The 14,227-nt window shown below is 46.0% G+C and overlaps 1 protein-coding gene across 2 annotated transcripts in view; it reads right to left on the bottom strand.

Annotated features, from left to right (window-relative positions):
- eif3s10 (eukaryotic translation initiation factor 3, subunit 10 (theta)) overlaps positions 1–12,074 on the bottom strand; it is a 13,621-nt gene extending 1,547 nt beyond the window's left edge. Inside the window, exons 1-20 of one of the 2 annotated variants that reach the window (XM_037677792.1) lie at positions 11,898–12,074; positions 11,296–11,486; positions 11,074–11,210; positions 10,799–10,962; positions 10,004–10,203; positions 9,628–9,836; positions 9,374–9,545; positions 9,183–9,287; positions 9,014–9,112; positions 8,816–8,932; positions 8,546–8,731; positions 7,842–8,189; positions 7,664–7,768; positions 7,481–7,594; positions 7,290–7,412; positions 7,022–7,175; positions 6,281–6,462; positions 6,128–6,210; positions 256–318; positions 1–159 (exon numbers count right to left, since the gene is read on the bottom strand). The exon at positions 1–159 is cut by the window's left edge and continues 341 nt beyond it. In XM_037677792.1, the coding sequence (XP_037533720.1) occupies positions 1–159; positions 256–318; positions 6,128–6,210; positions 6,281–6,462; positions 7,022–7,175; positions 7,290–7,412; positions 7,481–7,594; positions 7,664–7,768; positions 7,842–8,189; positions 8,546–8,731; positions 8,816–8,932; positions 9,014–9,112; positions 9,183–9,287; positions 9,374–9,545; positions 9,628–9,836; positions 10,004–10,203; positions 10,799–10,962; positions 11,074–11,210; positions 11,296–11,486; positions 11,898–11,946 (2,960 nt within the window). In that variant the 5' untranslated portion in view covers positions 11,947–12,074. Of the gene's footprint in view, positions 319–6,127; positions 6,211–6,280; positions 6,463–7,021; positions 7,176–7,289; positions 7,413–7,480; positions 7,595–7,663; positions 7,769–7,841; positions 8,190–8,545; positions 8,732–8,815; positions 8,933–9,013; positions 9,113–9,182; positions 9,288–9,373; positions 9,546–9,627; positions 9,837–10,003; positions 10,204–10,798; positions 10,963–11,073; positions 11,211–11,295; positions 11,487–11,897 lie in introns of both variants that reach the window. The other variant, XM_037677784.1, reaches the window with a different exon arrangement.
- Between the last annotated feature and the right edge of the window lie 2,153 nt (positions 12,075–14,227).

Genomic DNA, 14,227 nt, shown 5'->3' with positions numbered 1-14,227 from the left:
CTTGGACCGCGGTCATCGTCAAAGCCACGCCTTGGACCGCGGTCATCATCAAAGCCACGTCTTGGACCGCGGTCATCATCAAAGCCACGTCTTGGACCGCGGTCATCATCAAAGCCACGTCTTGGACCGCGGTCATCGTCAAACACCCGCCGTGGTCCACGGTCATCATCCATTCCTCTGCGTGGAGGACGCTCATCATCGCCAGTTCCACGTTGACCTTGATCCTCATCAAAACCTTGATGAGGTCCTTTGTCCTCTCCTCCCTTGAACGGAGGCTTGTCTTCTTTATCATCGTCTCGGCCTTTTTGTCTCCAGTCCCTGCAAAGAACACAACACTTGTTCAAGGGACCACTCAGTCGGATGCATTTCCTCCCGGAAGCTGTAAACTTGCAATCGCAATCTGTAACGCAAATTGTTTAATTGCTGAAATTCCTGCAGAGTGGAAGTCAGACAGATGTAGACCTGTATCTCTTCTCCCTCGTGTGTAAAAAGTTTTTGAAAAACCGGTGAATAAGCAGTTAACACATTATTTGAAGGTTTTAATGTTTTGTCCAGGACCCAATCTGGCTTTTGTTCAGGGCATGGTTCCATTACAGCCGCTCTGAAAGTTCTCAACAGAACATCTGTATGGATTCCTGACAGAACTGTGCAGCAAAGTTCATTGATTTAGCAAAAGCTTTGGACTCAGCTGATCGTTCCATCTTACTGAAGCAACTTGACCGTATCTGCATCGTTTTTATGTCTATATTTCTGATTTACTTCATTTTGTATTTTGCTTTGTGTGTTTCTGTCTGTACAGCACTTTGGTTGGCCTTGTCGCTGTTTTAAGTGCTCTATAAATAAAATGGTATGGTATGGTATTAGAATTCAGGACAGCCACTAGCATGGTTCCATAATTATCTTTCAAATAGTTCAGAGCAAGTGAAGGTTGACTTTCATTCTTCAGTTTCTTCCAGTTATGTCAGGTGTACCCCAAGGCTACATTCTTGATCCCACTCTTTTTTCCATATTTATAAATAATATCTTGCTTTCTGTTAGTGAGGCCTCCATCCATTTATATGCTGACGACACTATTCCATATGGTTTTGGTTCTACTCCAGATGACGTTGTGAAGTCCATTGCATGTGGTCTTCTTGAAATCCAGCAGCTCTTTTCTGACTTAAAATTGTCCTTAAATGCCAAGAAAACTAAAATCATGTGGTTCAGCCATGGAGGAGGAACCATACCCACCTCGGTGGACTTCACCACTGTAAACAGTGATATTACAGAAGAGGTAACAGTTTATAAATATTTGTGAATTTGGATTGAAGGAGCTCTGTCCTTTTCACGTCATGTTAATGTTTTACAATCTACGGTTAAAGCGAGACTTGGTTATCTAGATAGAAACTGATCTTAGTTTACACTGGCTGCAAAACGCACCATTGTTGAAAAAGCCACTCTCCCTGTGTTGGATTATGGAGACATAATTTACAGACATGCTTGTAAGGGTGTCCTTCATAAGCTGGACACAGTTTATCTCTCTGCTGTTGGCTTCGTTACAAATGCTCCTTATAGAACATCACCGTCTCCTCTACTCTTGTTAAATGGTCTTCTCTACATATTCCTGGGGAAATTCATTGGTTTACCCTCATTTATAAGATGTTGGTTATTTACCTCCATATGTAACTCAACTACTGCAACAAGCACCTGTTTGGAAGTAGAACAGCCGATCCTCTCAGTATTAACAACTGTAAAGACCAAGTCTGGCTCTGCTGCTCCATCTCACTGGAATCTGTTTCAAAAAACTTTGGGTCTGACCTCACTTGTCTCAGTTCCTAGTTTTAAAAATAGTTTAAAAGCTGTTTTGAAAGATACTTGTAAATGTTTTCATGTTTAGTAATCTTGTCGTTTAACTTTGACAATGAGCTGTTGTTGAGACCCCTTAGGATGAAAAAGATGGATGGAAACAGTGTTCCCTCGCCCGGACACGGGACACCGGGGCCCCACTCTGGAGCCAGGCCTGGAGATGGGGCACGCTGGCAAGTGCCTGGTGGCCGGGCTTTTACCAATGGAGCCTGGCCAGGCACAGCCCGAAGAGGAGACGTGGGTCCCGCTTCCCATGGGCTCACCACCTGTGGGAGGGGCCAAAGGGGTCGGGTGCAATGTGGGATGGGTGGTGGCCGAGGGCAGGGACCCTGGCGGTCTGATCCTCGGCTACAGAAGCCGGCTACTGGGATGTGTAATGTCACCCCTCTGGTGGGGAAGGAGCCTGAGCTGGTGTGTGAGGTTGAGAGGTTCTGGCTAGAAATAGTCAGACTCACCTCTACAGCATGGTTCTGGCTCTGGAACCAGTTTCCTTGAGAGGGGTTGGACACTCTTCCACTCTGGAGTTGCCCCTGGTGAGAGGGGCTGAGCAGGAGTGGGCGTACTTATTGCCCCCCATCTTGGTGCCTGTGTTGGGGTTCACCCCAGTGAATGAGAAGGTAGCCTCCCTCCGCCTACGTGTGGGGGGACAGGTTCTGACTGTTGTTTGTGCTTATGCACCAAACAGCAGCTCAGATTACTCACCCTTTTTGGAGTCCCTGGAGGAGGTACTGGAGAGTGCACCTCCTGGGGACTCCCTTGTTCTGCTGGGGGACTTCAACGCTCATGTGGGCAATGACAGTGAGACCTGGAGGGGTGTGGTTGGGAGGAACGGCCCCCATGATCTGAACCCGAGTGGTGTTCTGTTGTTGGACTTCTGTGCTCGTCATGGATTGTCAATAACGAACACCTTGTTCAAGCATAAGGGTGTCCATATGTGCTCTTGGCACCAGGACACCCTAGGCCACAGTTCGATGATCGACTTTGTCATCGTCTCATCTGATCTGCGACCATGTCTTGGACACTTGGGTGAAGAGAGGGGCGGAGCTGTCCACTGATCACTACCTGGTGGTGAGTTGGCTCCGATGGTGGGGGAGGATGCCGGTCAGACCTGGCAGACCCAAACGTATTGTGAGGGTTTGCTGGGAACGTCTGGCAGAGTCTCCTGTGAGACTTTGCCGACATGCGGCTCAGGTGGTCGCTGAGGCAAAAACTCGGGCGTGGGAGTAGCTCGAAGTGGCCATGGAGAATGACTAACGTACGGCTTTGAGGCGATTCTGGTCCACCATTCGGCATCTCGGGGGTGTGTGTGTGAAAGGGGTACGCCGCCACCAACACTGTTTATAGTGGGAGTGGTGTGCTGCTGACCTCAACTCGGGATGTTGTGGGTCGGTGGACAGAATACTTTGAAAACCTCCTCAATCCCACCGACACGTCTTCCACTGAGGAAGCGGAGCCTGGGGACTTTGGGTCAGACTCTCCAGTCTCTGGTGCTGAGGTCACTGAGGTGGTTAAAAAGCTCCTCAGTGGCAGGGCCCCAGGGGTGGATGAGATTCGCCCGGAGTTCCTTAAGACTCTGGATGTTGTGGGGTTGTGTTGGCTTACACGACTCTGCAATATTGTGTGGATATCGAGGGCAGCTCCCCTGGATTGGCAGACTGGGGTGGTGGTCCCCCTATTCAAAAAGTGGGACTGTGGAGTGTGTTCCAACTACAGGGGGATCACGCTCTTAAGCCTCCCTGGTAAGGTCTATTCGGGGGTTCTGGAGAGGAGGGTCCGTCGGATAGTCGAACCTCGGATTCAGGAGGAGCAGTGCGGTTTTCGTCCTGGTCGTGGAACACTGGACCAGCTCTACACCCTCAGCAGGGTCCTGGAGGGTGCGTGGGAGTTTGCCCAACATGTACATCAACATGTGCTTTGTGGACTTGGAGAAGGCATTCGACCGCATCCCTTGGGGAGCCCTGTGGGGGGTACTCTGGGAGCACGGGGTACCAGCCCCTTTGATATGGGCTGTTGGGTCCCTGTATGACCAGTGTCAGAACCTGGTCCACATTATCGGCAGTAAGTCGGGGAGTGGTGGCGCAGAGGTTAGAAGATGGGCTTGTAATCGGAAAGTCACAGGTTCACCTCCCAGTACCGTCAACATCAAAATGTGGGTGGAAAAGGTGAAACACCCACACCTCCCTCCACCCTCATTCACCCCACTCTGGGCCCCTGAGCAAGGCCCTTAACCTCCATCATCTGCTCCCTAAACAGGTCCCTCTTGAAAATGAGTTCTTGTAGCTCAATGAGACTACCTGGATAAAGAAAGGTTAAATGAAAAGTCGGGCTCGTTCCCGGTGAGAGTTGGACTCCGCCAAGGTTGCCCTTTGTCAACGAGTCAGTTCATAACTTTATGGACAGAATATCTAGGTGCAGCCAAAGTGTTGAGGGGATCCGTTTTGGTGGCCTTATGATCGCTTCTCTGTTTTTTTTTGCAGATGATGTGGTCCTGTTGGCTTCATCAAGTCGTGATCTACAATTTTCGTTGGAGCGGTTTGCAGCAGAGTGCGACGCGGCCGGGATGAAGATCAGTTCCTCCAAATCCGAGGCCATGGTCTTGAGCCGGAAAAGGGTAGAGTGCCCTCTCCAGGTCAGGAATGAGGTCCTGCCCCAAGTGGAGGAGTTCCAAGTATCTTGGGGTCTTGTTCACGAATGAGGGAAAAATGGAGCGTGAGATTGATAGGTGGATAGGTGCAGCGTCAGCAGTGAAGTGGGCGCTGTACAGGTCTGTCGTGGTGAAGAGAGCTGAGTCAAAAGGCGAAGTTCTCAATTTACCGATCGATCTACGTTCCTACCCTCATCTATGTTCACGAGCTTTGGGTTGTGACCGAAAGAATGAGATCTGGGATACAAGCGGCCGAAATGAGTTTTCTCCACAGGGTGTCTGGGCTCTCCCTTAGAGACAGGGTGAGAAGTTCGATCATCCGGGAGGGACTCAGAGTAGAGCCGCTGCTTCTCCATGTCGAGAGGAGCCAGTTGAGGTGGCTTGGGCATCTGTTTAGGATGCCTCCCTGGTGAGGTGTTCCAGACACGTCCCACCGGGAGGAGACCCAGAGGAAGACCCAGGACACGCTGGAGGGACTATGTTTCTTGGCTGGCCTGGGAACGTCTTGGGATTCCCCTGGAGGAGCTGGACCAAGTGGCTGGGGAGAGGGAAGTCTGGGCCTCCCTACTTAGGCTGCTACCCCCGCGACCCGACCCGGATAAGTAGAAGAAAATAGATGGATGGAATGAACTGTTAATGTAATTTATGATTTCCTTGTTACTGACTTCTGTATTTTATAGTTTTGTCTAACTATTGTTTCCCTTCACTTGACCCTTCAACCTGCTGGTGCTGCCAGGCCAGCTCTGTCAAGAGCAATCTGTTCTGTGTTTATGGCTGCTTAAATAGAGGTGACATGGGAAAATTAAATTTAACCATCCTTGCTAAATTATCTCAGGCTTGCAATCCTGACCCAACACCTTAGACCCCCGCCTGGTTTATCTTCCTGCCTGCTAAAATCCAGAGAATAGGAATGGGCCGGTGTTTCATATAACCGTGAGCACAAATACTACACTTTCACTGTAACAAAACAAATGATTCATCATTATTTAACGTGTTTTACCACATCCACTATCTAAAGGGCGTGCATGTGTAGTGATGGTTCAGTCTGGACTTTCTGGACGGTTAGCGTGAGCTGACGATCACCACTGTCTGAGGACGTGCACGTTTTTAAGTGATTTGTTTTTACTGCATGTTGGTAACAGCCACGACAGAAAAGCAAGAGACAGGCATCATTTCAACTCTCTACGGCAAAAACAAGGTTAGTTCAAGAAAAACCTGCCTGTTGAATAAAAACCAGCTGTGTGAAAGAAAAACAACTCCAGTGACAGATGCAGGGGAGGCCATACAGGCAAGTATGGCAGACAGCTATGTCATTTAATCAAACTTTGAAAGTTATAAAGGTCTAAGTTTTTGGTGTCGTTATAAAACATCTGAACAGGTTTAATTTTATAGACATCACTGTAGTCTTATTTTGGAAAGTTTACAAGAAACACTTGTAGTTATTTTTGTAGTCACTTGTTTACGTTTGAACAAAAATAAACTGTCCAGAGGACCTGACTCAACTTTGATGGTTTTTACCTGATAACTGAGCATGAACTTTGTTGTTTGTGCTGAATTAAAACAATATTTAAAAAACTTCATCTGTAACATCCTGGGGGTGCCGAGTAAACCGGGAATGGATCTAAAAACTGTCCGCACCTGTCAGGAACGGGACGCCGCCATTCTGATTCCCCTCCTTCGGTGCGCCGTCTCCAACCCGTCTCGTCCTTCTCGCCCCAGTCCTGTAAAAACACCCACACCGACAATAAGACACCAACTGGCTGACGTAAAGTTTAAAGTCATCGTTCAGACCTTCTCTTTTTCTTCCGGCGGAACCCGTCTCTTTTCCTCGCGGAGGCGTTCTCGCTCCTCGATCTCCTGCTGGCGAGCGCGCTGCGTGCGCTCCTGCTCCTCCAGTTTCCGTAGACGCTCCTGGTACTCCCTCTCCTCCTCCTCTCTTCGCTCTTGTTCGAGGCGCTCCCGCTCTTCACGCTCTGTAAAAAACAAAGAGGCGTCGGTGAATCATAATTTAACCAGCAACTTCCATCAACTTAATTTCTGCAGAACCTCCTGTCTTCGTATCTGAGAACCCCACAGACCGTGACGTTTTAAAAAAAGGTCTTAAAAACTTTCTTTTTACTTAATTTTTAATTGATTGAATTGTACTTTAGTTTTTTTATTGCACCCATAGTTCTTATTTGAGTATTTTATTTGCATTTTGAGTTTTGATGTGATCTTTGCGAGGCATTGTCCTCCTGGTTGTTCCTCCTCTCGGTTGCTTTTTGTCTCCATGTTTTCTGATGCTCACTCATTGGAGCACTTTGAGATCTGTTGTGAAGGTAAAGTGCGTAATAAATAAAAGTTATTATTATTGTAAAACAGGTTTTCTGGACTCTTTACCAGCTCTCGTTTTATTTACACCTCAAACTCCTTTAGTGACAGAACTGAGTTTACTTTAGTGCAAGATAGAAACGACTATCACAAGCATCAACTTTCACAGCTATATTTTGGGTTTCTGCATGCACCGGGAATTCAACAGTTTCTGCTAACAACCTTTCTTGAGCTGCTCCTCGTGGATGCGCTGCCTCTCTTCCTCTTTCTGGCGGTAGAACGCGTGACGCCGGTCCTCTTTGCGCTGCCTCTTTCTGTCTTCCAGGCGTTTCTTTCGTTCCTCCACCAAACGCTCCTGGAACGCTTTCAGCTTTTCCTGTGAAGACAAAAAGGTTCTGAACTTTCTTTATTTACGTCAAGACTAAAAATAATTCTGCTGTCGGAGCCACACAAGCCGATGGTCAGTTCCGCCCTGACTGAACGTAGGTACCTCGTAAATGAAGCTGCGCGCGGCGGTTATTTTAGACAAGAAGCCGTCTTTGTCCTCCACCATCCTGGACATGCGGTTCTTGTGCTCCAGAGCCTTCTCTCGCTCAACTTTCATGTTGTTGATCTGCGGAAACAAACGTCCAGATTTAACCTCAGCGTCGAGTTGTTCATGTTCAGCTGTTGTGGACGTACCCTGTCCTCCTCCTGGAGCTCCCAGAGCTCCATGTCTTTGATGCGCTGCTCCTCGTAGGCTTTCTTGATGAGAGGAATCTCCTCCAGGCGCTTCGCCCTCTCAAAGTAGTCGATCTGCAGAGAAATAACGGTGAGAACACGACTCGTGTAGTTTACAGATGATCCAATCAGTCATCTGGCGACCTTCTTCTCCTGATTCTTCAAGCGCTCCTGAAGTTCTTTCTTCTCCTTCTCCAGTTGCTCCACTTGTTTAGCCATAATATAGTCAGGGTCCAGCTCCTCCAGGTCCTGAACAAACAGACTCGTTAGTGCCACCAAGAAAATTGAACTCAACCAGCAGTTCCTCTCGCCCACTCTTTACCTCGATGTCAATGTCCTTAAAGGCCTTGGCGCCGAGTTCAGTTTTCTTGATCTGCTCCAGTCGCTCACGAACGGTTTTCTTCTTGATCTGCTCGTGCTCCTGCATGATGCGCTCCTTCTCTCTTTCTTTGGCCTCCTGCCGCAGGCGCTCCTCCTCGGCTTTGCGGACTTTCTGCATCTCGGCTTCTCGTTGTTCCAGCTCCTCCTTCTCCCGCTGGATGTTGAGGCTCTCCAGGCGCTCCTTCCTCTCTTCGATGGTCTGCCTGCGAGCCAGGATGCGCTGGTGGTCCTTGCGGGCGTTTTTCAGGTACGCCGCGATGGCCTGCTGATTGTGCTCATCGCGCTCTTGCTGAAAATAAACAGATGGTTTTTAGAGCTTGGAAACAAAACAAAGCGCTGTGGGAAAAAGAACAAGTTCAATAAAAATCCGTTCATTGACAAATTTAACTTTTAGTTTGTAAAGTGGCAACAAAGCCCAGATGCTTTCAAAATAAAATGTGGTGCAAATTCTGCACATTTACTCGTATTTTTGTGTTTATAGCTGGTTGACGCCTTAAACGCCGACACTTCGGATACATTTTGTGCATGCTCCGAGATATTTTTGTGACTTTTACAGGAAATCCTGAGCAGCGTGAGGAACATCCCAGCAAAGGCTGAAGATGACTGAACACGCCTGCCGTCTGTCAGGAAAGATGGTGGACTAACCAAGATGGTGGTGGGTTTGATGATCTGGATGGCTTTAGCCAAAGAGGCAGACATGGCGGTCAGCTGGTTTCTGATCTGCTCCGATGGCATGTTCTGCAGGAACGGGCCGACGGGAGAATCTTCTTTAGTCGAGTAGTTCAGGTCAGAGCCGAAGCTCAACGTCCGAGACGTGTGGTCAATTCGAACCTGCAGCGATAGCAACAACACATTTGAGATACTTTAGACAAAGTTTATCAGTCAACATTTCACTAAAACTGCTGTTAGAGTCACCTGCAGGTCACAGTGCCGCGCAGCGTCCACTATGGAGCGCTCCAGCTGAAACGCGTCCACAAATGGCACCAGGGAGGCCAAACGGCTGAACTCGATGCTCTGATAGATCTGTGCCACCTGATCAAACAAAAACCAACGGGTCACAACTATTCCCAGGTTAAGGTGAATTTAAGAAAGTCCAATGAGGAGAGGATGTACCTGCTGCAGCAGCCGGAGGATGGTGTTACTCTGCAGGTGTGGAACGTACTGCTGCAGATCTGCCTCCTTCTCAGCCTGATCCCTCACCCAGTTCAACACCTGAAGGACAGCGAGCCATAAAATAAGAAACCGCCAGTTATTTTACACAAACAATAAAAACAGCTCTTACCTTTGTGACTCTTCCACTCAGCTTCAGAGGATGAAAGTCGACCTCCAGCCAGTTGTAAAGCTCTTTCACTTCAGGCACTACATACTGCAGCAGGTTAAACCTCACCTACAAATACAATAAAAAACAAACAAACGTAAAAAGCTGCTTAAATCTTTTAAACATAAAGGTCCTTCTGTAGGCCCTTAATGTACCATGTCATTCATGAGGCTCTGGCGGGTCGGTGGGGACTGAACACCCAGGAGAGTTGCCAGCCTGCGGTGCTTCTCCACGATGATGCCGTCCATGTCCAGCAGTCGAGCGATGTCCGTACGCTCAGGAGTGATGGGAATAGACAGAGTGGCCAGGAGGACTCTGGTGGACATCCTGCAGATCAAAGTTACGCATCATAATCTATTTTTGTCACAGGCAAAGATAAATTCTACTCTGTAAAGAACGAGCGGGACACCTCTGCATCTCATCTGGGGTCAGATTCTTGCGCATTTCCCTTGAAAGGTGGTAGAGACGGTGGAGAGTGCACGCATGGAACAGAGCATTCCCAGACTTCCAGAAAACAGTAGAAACTTTGTTGTAGTAGTTCGCCATGAGCTGAGGCTTTGGAGGCTTCTTGGAGAGAGCAAAGAGGCCATGGATGTCCTCAACAGCCTTAAACGCTTCCTGGAGAGACAAAAACAAAAACCTGCATCAGTGACTTCCTTTAGTTTGATCTCGGACTCGTTTAGTTACAAACTTTAACATGAATTTAAAGTTACTGGTATTTCCCAAACCACAGGTTGACTAATTCTATAATTTGCTGACAAACATGATAACGACTGTACACAAACCTGCCAGAGCTCCATGCTGATGGCGCTGTCCAGCTGCACCAGGCGGGTCTCCAGGTGCATGGACTGGCTCTCAGGGTTGTTCAGGTTGATGGCGGTGCTCTGGTTGTGGTGTCGCTGGATCTGACCCAGGTGCATTCGGAGGTTGTCGCACAGTTTGCGAAACTCGGCTTTACGGGTGTACTGAAGGCAAAACTTAAACGCTGCCGGAATTTAAAAAAACAAAACAGTTTCATCATTTTCTGCAACAACTGAGGTCTAGTCTATAAAAGGTCCAGTAAAATAAACAACGTATTAGAAGAGGAGTCCTGTAGGAAGGTTATTAAATATAAATATTGTGGAGCTGTTTGCTCTTTAGTATGGTCAGAAGTAAACCTTATTTTCTCAAACTGAAATTGTTCCAAAAGATATCTACAACAGGTAAGATATTAAATAATGTGATCAACTTCACCCCACTTCATGCAGAATAACATTAAAGGGATAGTTCAGATCTTTGGTCATTTGGGGGTTTGAAACACAGCAAAGCTACATAAATATAATGCTAATATCTCAAAAATGAAATATTTAAACTAAACGTGCTGTCAGTTTTACACAAAGTCTGGTGATAGAGGTACAAAATGCGCTCACATAACTTTTGATACTGATAACGGAGACATTAGTAAATGAGCAAAGATCAATAAGACTTTGTTCTGCACATAATTTGCCGTTACACAAAAGTTCTTACTTTAACACTAATGCACCTTACAAAAACAGGTAATCATAAAAAAAGACGACTTGATATTATTGCAATGTTAATACCTTGCTGAGCAATGTCATGGTACAGTCGCTCCACTTTGGAATTGTTCCTCAGCAGGTCCAGGCACTGGCGGTAAGACTCCCACAAGAACTTCACCCAAGGAGTGAGTAGCAGACGATCCGTACGATCCTGCGTGTCCTCGCCGCTGACGGCACTCAGCAGCACACTACAATGCAAACATAAACCCAGAAGTTCAATTATGATCAAAGTCCAAAGCAATAAATTAAAAACTGTCTAATTATATGTTTACATGTTTAAAATACACCAGCTGCTTCACCTTTCTGGGGTCTGGATGTTGTCCAGGTCTTCGATGTCCAGGACCATCTGCTGAGACTCCTCCTTGGCGGTCTCAGTCTTCTCCTCTGCCAGTTTCAGGTAAGCCCGAACCACATCCTCCAGAGATTTGATGTTTACCTGGCAGAAGGAAACTCATTTAAACACGTCACAACAGAATCAACAAGAATGCAAACAATAAAAACATGAACATGTTCTTCCCCACCTGCTGGCAGATGTTCTTGTACTGGTAGAGGCCCTCTTTGGCCAAGTGGCTCTTGCGCAGATCCACACAGAGCTCCAGGTACTTGAGCATGATGGGTTCGTGGATCTTCTGCCATGTTCGGTGTTTCTTACTCTTGATGACATCATACAGAACGTCCAAGGCCGGCTGCTTTTTGCCAACCTCAAGGAATTCTGTTCAGACATATTTTAGAGACGCAACTTAACACAGCAGGAACGCAGCGATTACAAGCTAGCTAGGCCCCGAGCAGAATTTCATAAACATCAATCCAGCAATTTTTTAATTTGACAACATTACTGTCAGTAACATCTAAAAAGCCTTGCGATCAGTTTACAAAAATTAACCCGACATTAAGCATCAAACAGAGGCATTAAACGGTCAAGCCGGTTAGCAACGTTGGGTAGTGATATAGCACCACGAAGCCTTCCCCGCCACCGGCTAACATGCTAACGGCGGCTAACGCCGTTAGCAGCTAACATGCTAAGCTAGCCGCAGTTAGCATGTTAGCAGCTAACATGCTAAGCTAGCCGCAGTTAGCTTGAATCTGTAACGCCAGTGAAAGACGAAGCAGCGTTCCTACTCACCGTTCGCTCGTTTCAGAGCATTTTCTGGCCGCTGAAAATATGCCGGCATGTCGGCGTTGTTCGAGTAAAACTCTTAGCTGACTGACTTCGGTAAAATTATGACAAATTTTACCAGCTCGTCCAAGCCACGCGCTCATCCGCGGCGACGGTGCTGGGCTGAGAAAGAACGGAGAACGGAAGCTCGTGACTAGCCTAGCATGGGTTGCCAGGTGGGTCCGCCCACATCCGGGAACCTCAACGTAACATTTATTTATTTTGTTTTAATGAAGAATTTCTCTCAACAAAAGAGGCATTAATGTTTTAAACAATTATTTCACCTAAACCATGTAGCATGTAATTCACAACAAAATGGAAGAAATAATAAAAATACAAAATTAAGTGAAAAACAAACAAACAAATATTAACTAAAATCTACTTGTCTTAAAGACAAGTTCTTCAACAGCTCTGGCAACCTTCAGGCTCTTCTCGTTTCCATTTACAGCTTGAAACAGAACATTGTAAATTATTTTTAATGCCACAAACATTTGAGACGCTTTAATAAAATGTTCATTTGAACGTTTTCCAATAACCTGAACTTGATTTTCCAATCTATATTTTGCACGAAGAGTCAAAACAGGTCAGGTCTCTCTTGTAAATGAGTCCTCAAGGCTCAATGGGATTTATTTGTCTAAATAAAGGTTGAAAAAAACACAATAATTTTTATTCTAAAGCAGGTAGTACTTGTTTTGAAGAAACCATTAATCAACTCATGTTCTCAAAACATGTAACAATACTGCATGGATGCTACCCTGCATTACCCTGCAGATGTTGGATGCTGTCTATCATGGTGTGCTAAGATTCACAACTGGCTGTAACTACCGTACCCACCACTATACCCAGAATTCACTGGTTAACTGGACATCGTTAACTTCATGCAGACTCTCTTCATTAGTACATTTTCATCTTTAAATCACTTCTTGGTCTGTTGCCTTCATACATCTCCTCCTACAAAATGCTGCAGCTCGGCTACTAACAGGAACTCGCAGGTTTGAGCACATTACTCCGGTTCTGTCCTCTCTTCACTGGCTTCCTGTGCGTGTCAGAGTTGATTTTAAAATTCTCCTGCTGACATTCAAGTGCATTAACGGCCTTGCACCATCATACCTCTCTGACCTTCTTCATCCTTATACTCCTTCTCAGGCTTTGAGATCATCAGACCAGCTGCTTTTGGCCGTACCAAAAACCAGCTGAAGCTCAGAGGAGATCGAGCGTTTTCAGTCGTGGGCCCTAAACTCTGGAACAATCTGCCCATCAACATTCGACAGGCCACCTCAGTCTCTGCTTTTAAATCTCTCCTAAAAACACATCTGTACTCACTGACACATCTGTACTCACTGACACATCTGTACTCACTGACACATCTGTACTCACTGACACATCTGTACTCACTGACATTTAACACAGGGTGATCGGATTTAGATCTGGTTTTTCATTGATGCTGATTCTGTTTATGCTTTTGTTATTATTCCTGTTTAACACAAGGTCATCTGATATGATTTAGTATTTCATTGTTTCTGACTGAGTTTATGCTTTTTGTTATTATTCCTTGACTTTTGACACAACGTGATCTGATCTAGTATTTCATTGTTTCTAATTGTTTTTGGTTTTATATTTTTGTTCCATGTGCTGTAAATATATCTTGCTACTTTTTATTTGATGATGTGATATTTTTGTTAAGCACTTTGGTAACAGTTTCTGTTTTAAATGTGCTCTATAAATAAATCTGACTTGACTTGACTACTTGTCACTTTGTCAGTGCAGCTACAGCGTGCGCTCTCAGGACATTATTACATGCAGTGCTCCCTCATTGCAGACTAAACTTGGCAAAAGGGCCTTCTCCTACTCCGCTCCTCTATTCTGGAATATCTTGCAAAAAGATCTGAAGCTCTCGACCTTGACCGCTCTAAGGGACTTTAAACATCTGCCAAGTTCATGGCAAAAACCAACGCAGACATCTTTCTGTTTTTAGTATTTTATATAACTTTATAATGCAGCTCTTTTTGTCTATTTTTTATATAATTTCTTCCATTTTACTGTATATGCTTTTTTAAATGATGATCTGCTGTTGTCATCTGTGTTCTTGGTTTAAAACGAGTTTATCGCAAATTAGTCCTGTAAAATCAGAATGGGAGGAAGATCTTTCAGTTATGAGGCTCCTCTCACCAGTTTATAGTTTCTGTCCATAGGGCTGACACGTTGTCCAGTTTTAAGACTGGGCTTAAGTTGCGTGAAGGCAACGGTGGAAAGGAAAAACTCCCTCATGAGGAAGAAGCCCAGTCTACACACTCTCT

Source organism: Nematolebias whitei, chromosome 1, assembly GCF_014905685.2.
Source record: "Nematolebias whitei isolate Nwh7 chromosome 1, NemWhi1, whole genome shotgun sequence".
Lineage (NCBI taxonomy): Eukaryota > Metazoa > Chordata > Actinopteri > Cyprinodontiformes > Rivulidae > Nematolebias > Nematolebias whitei.
This window is presented reverse-complemented; position numbering and strand designations above follow the sequence as displayed.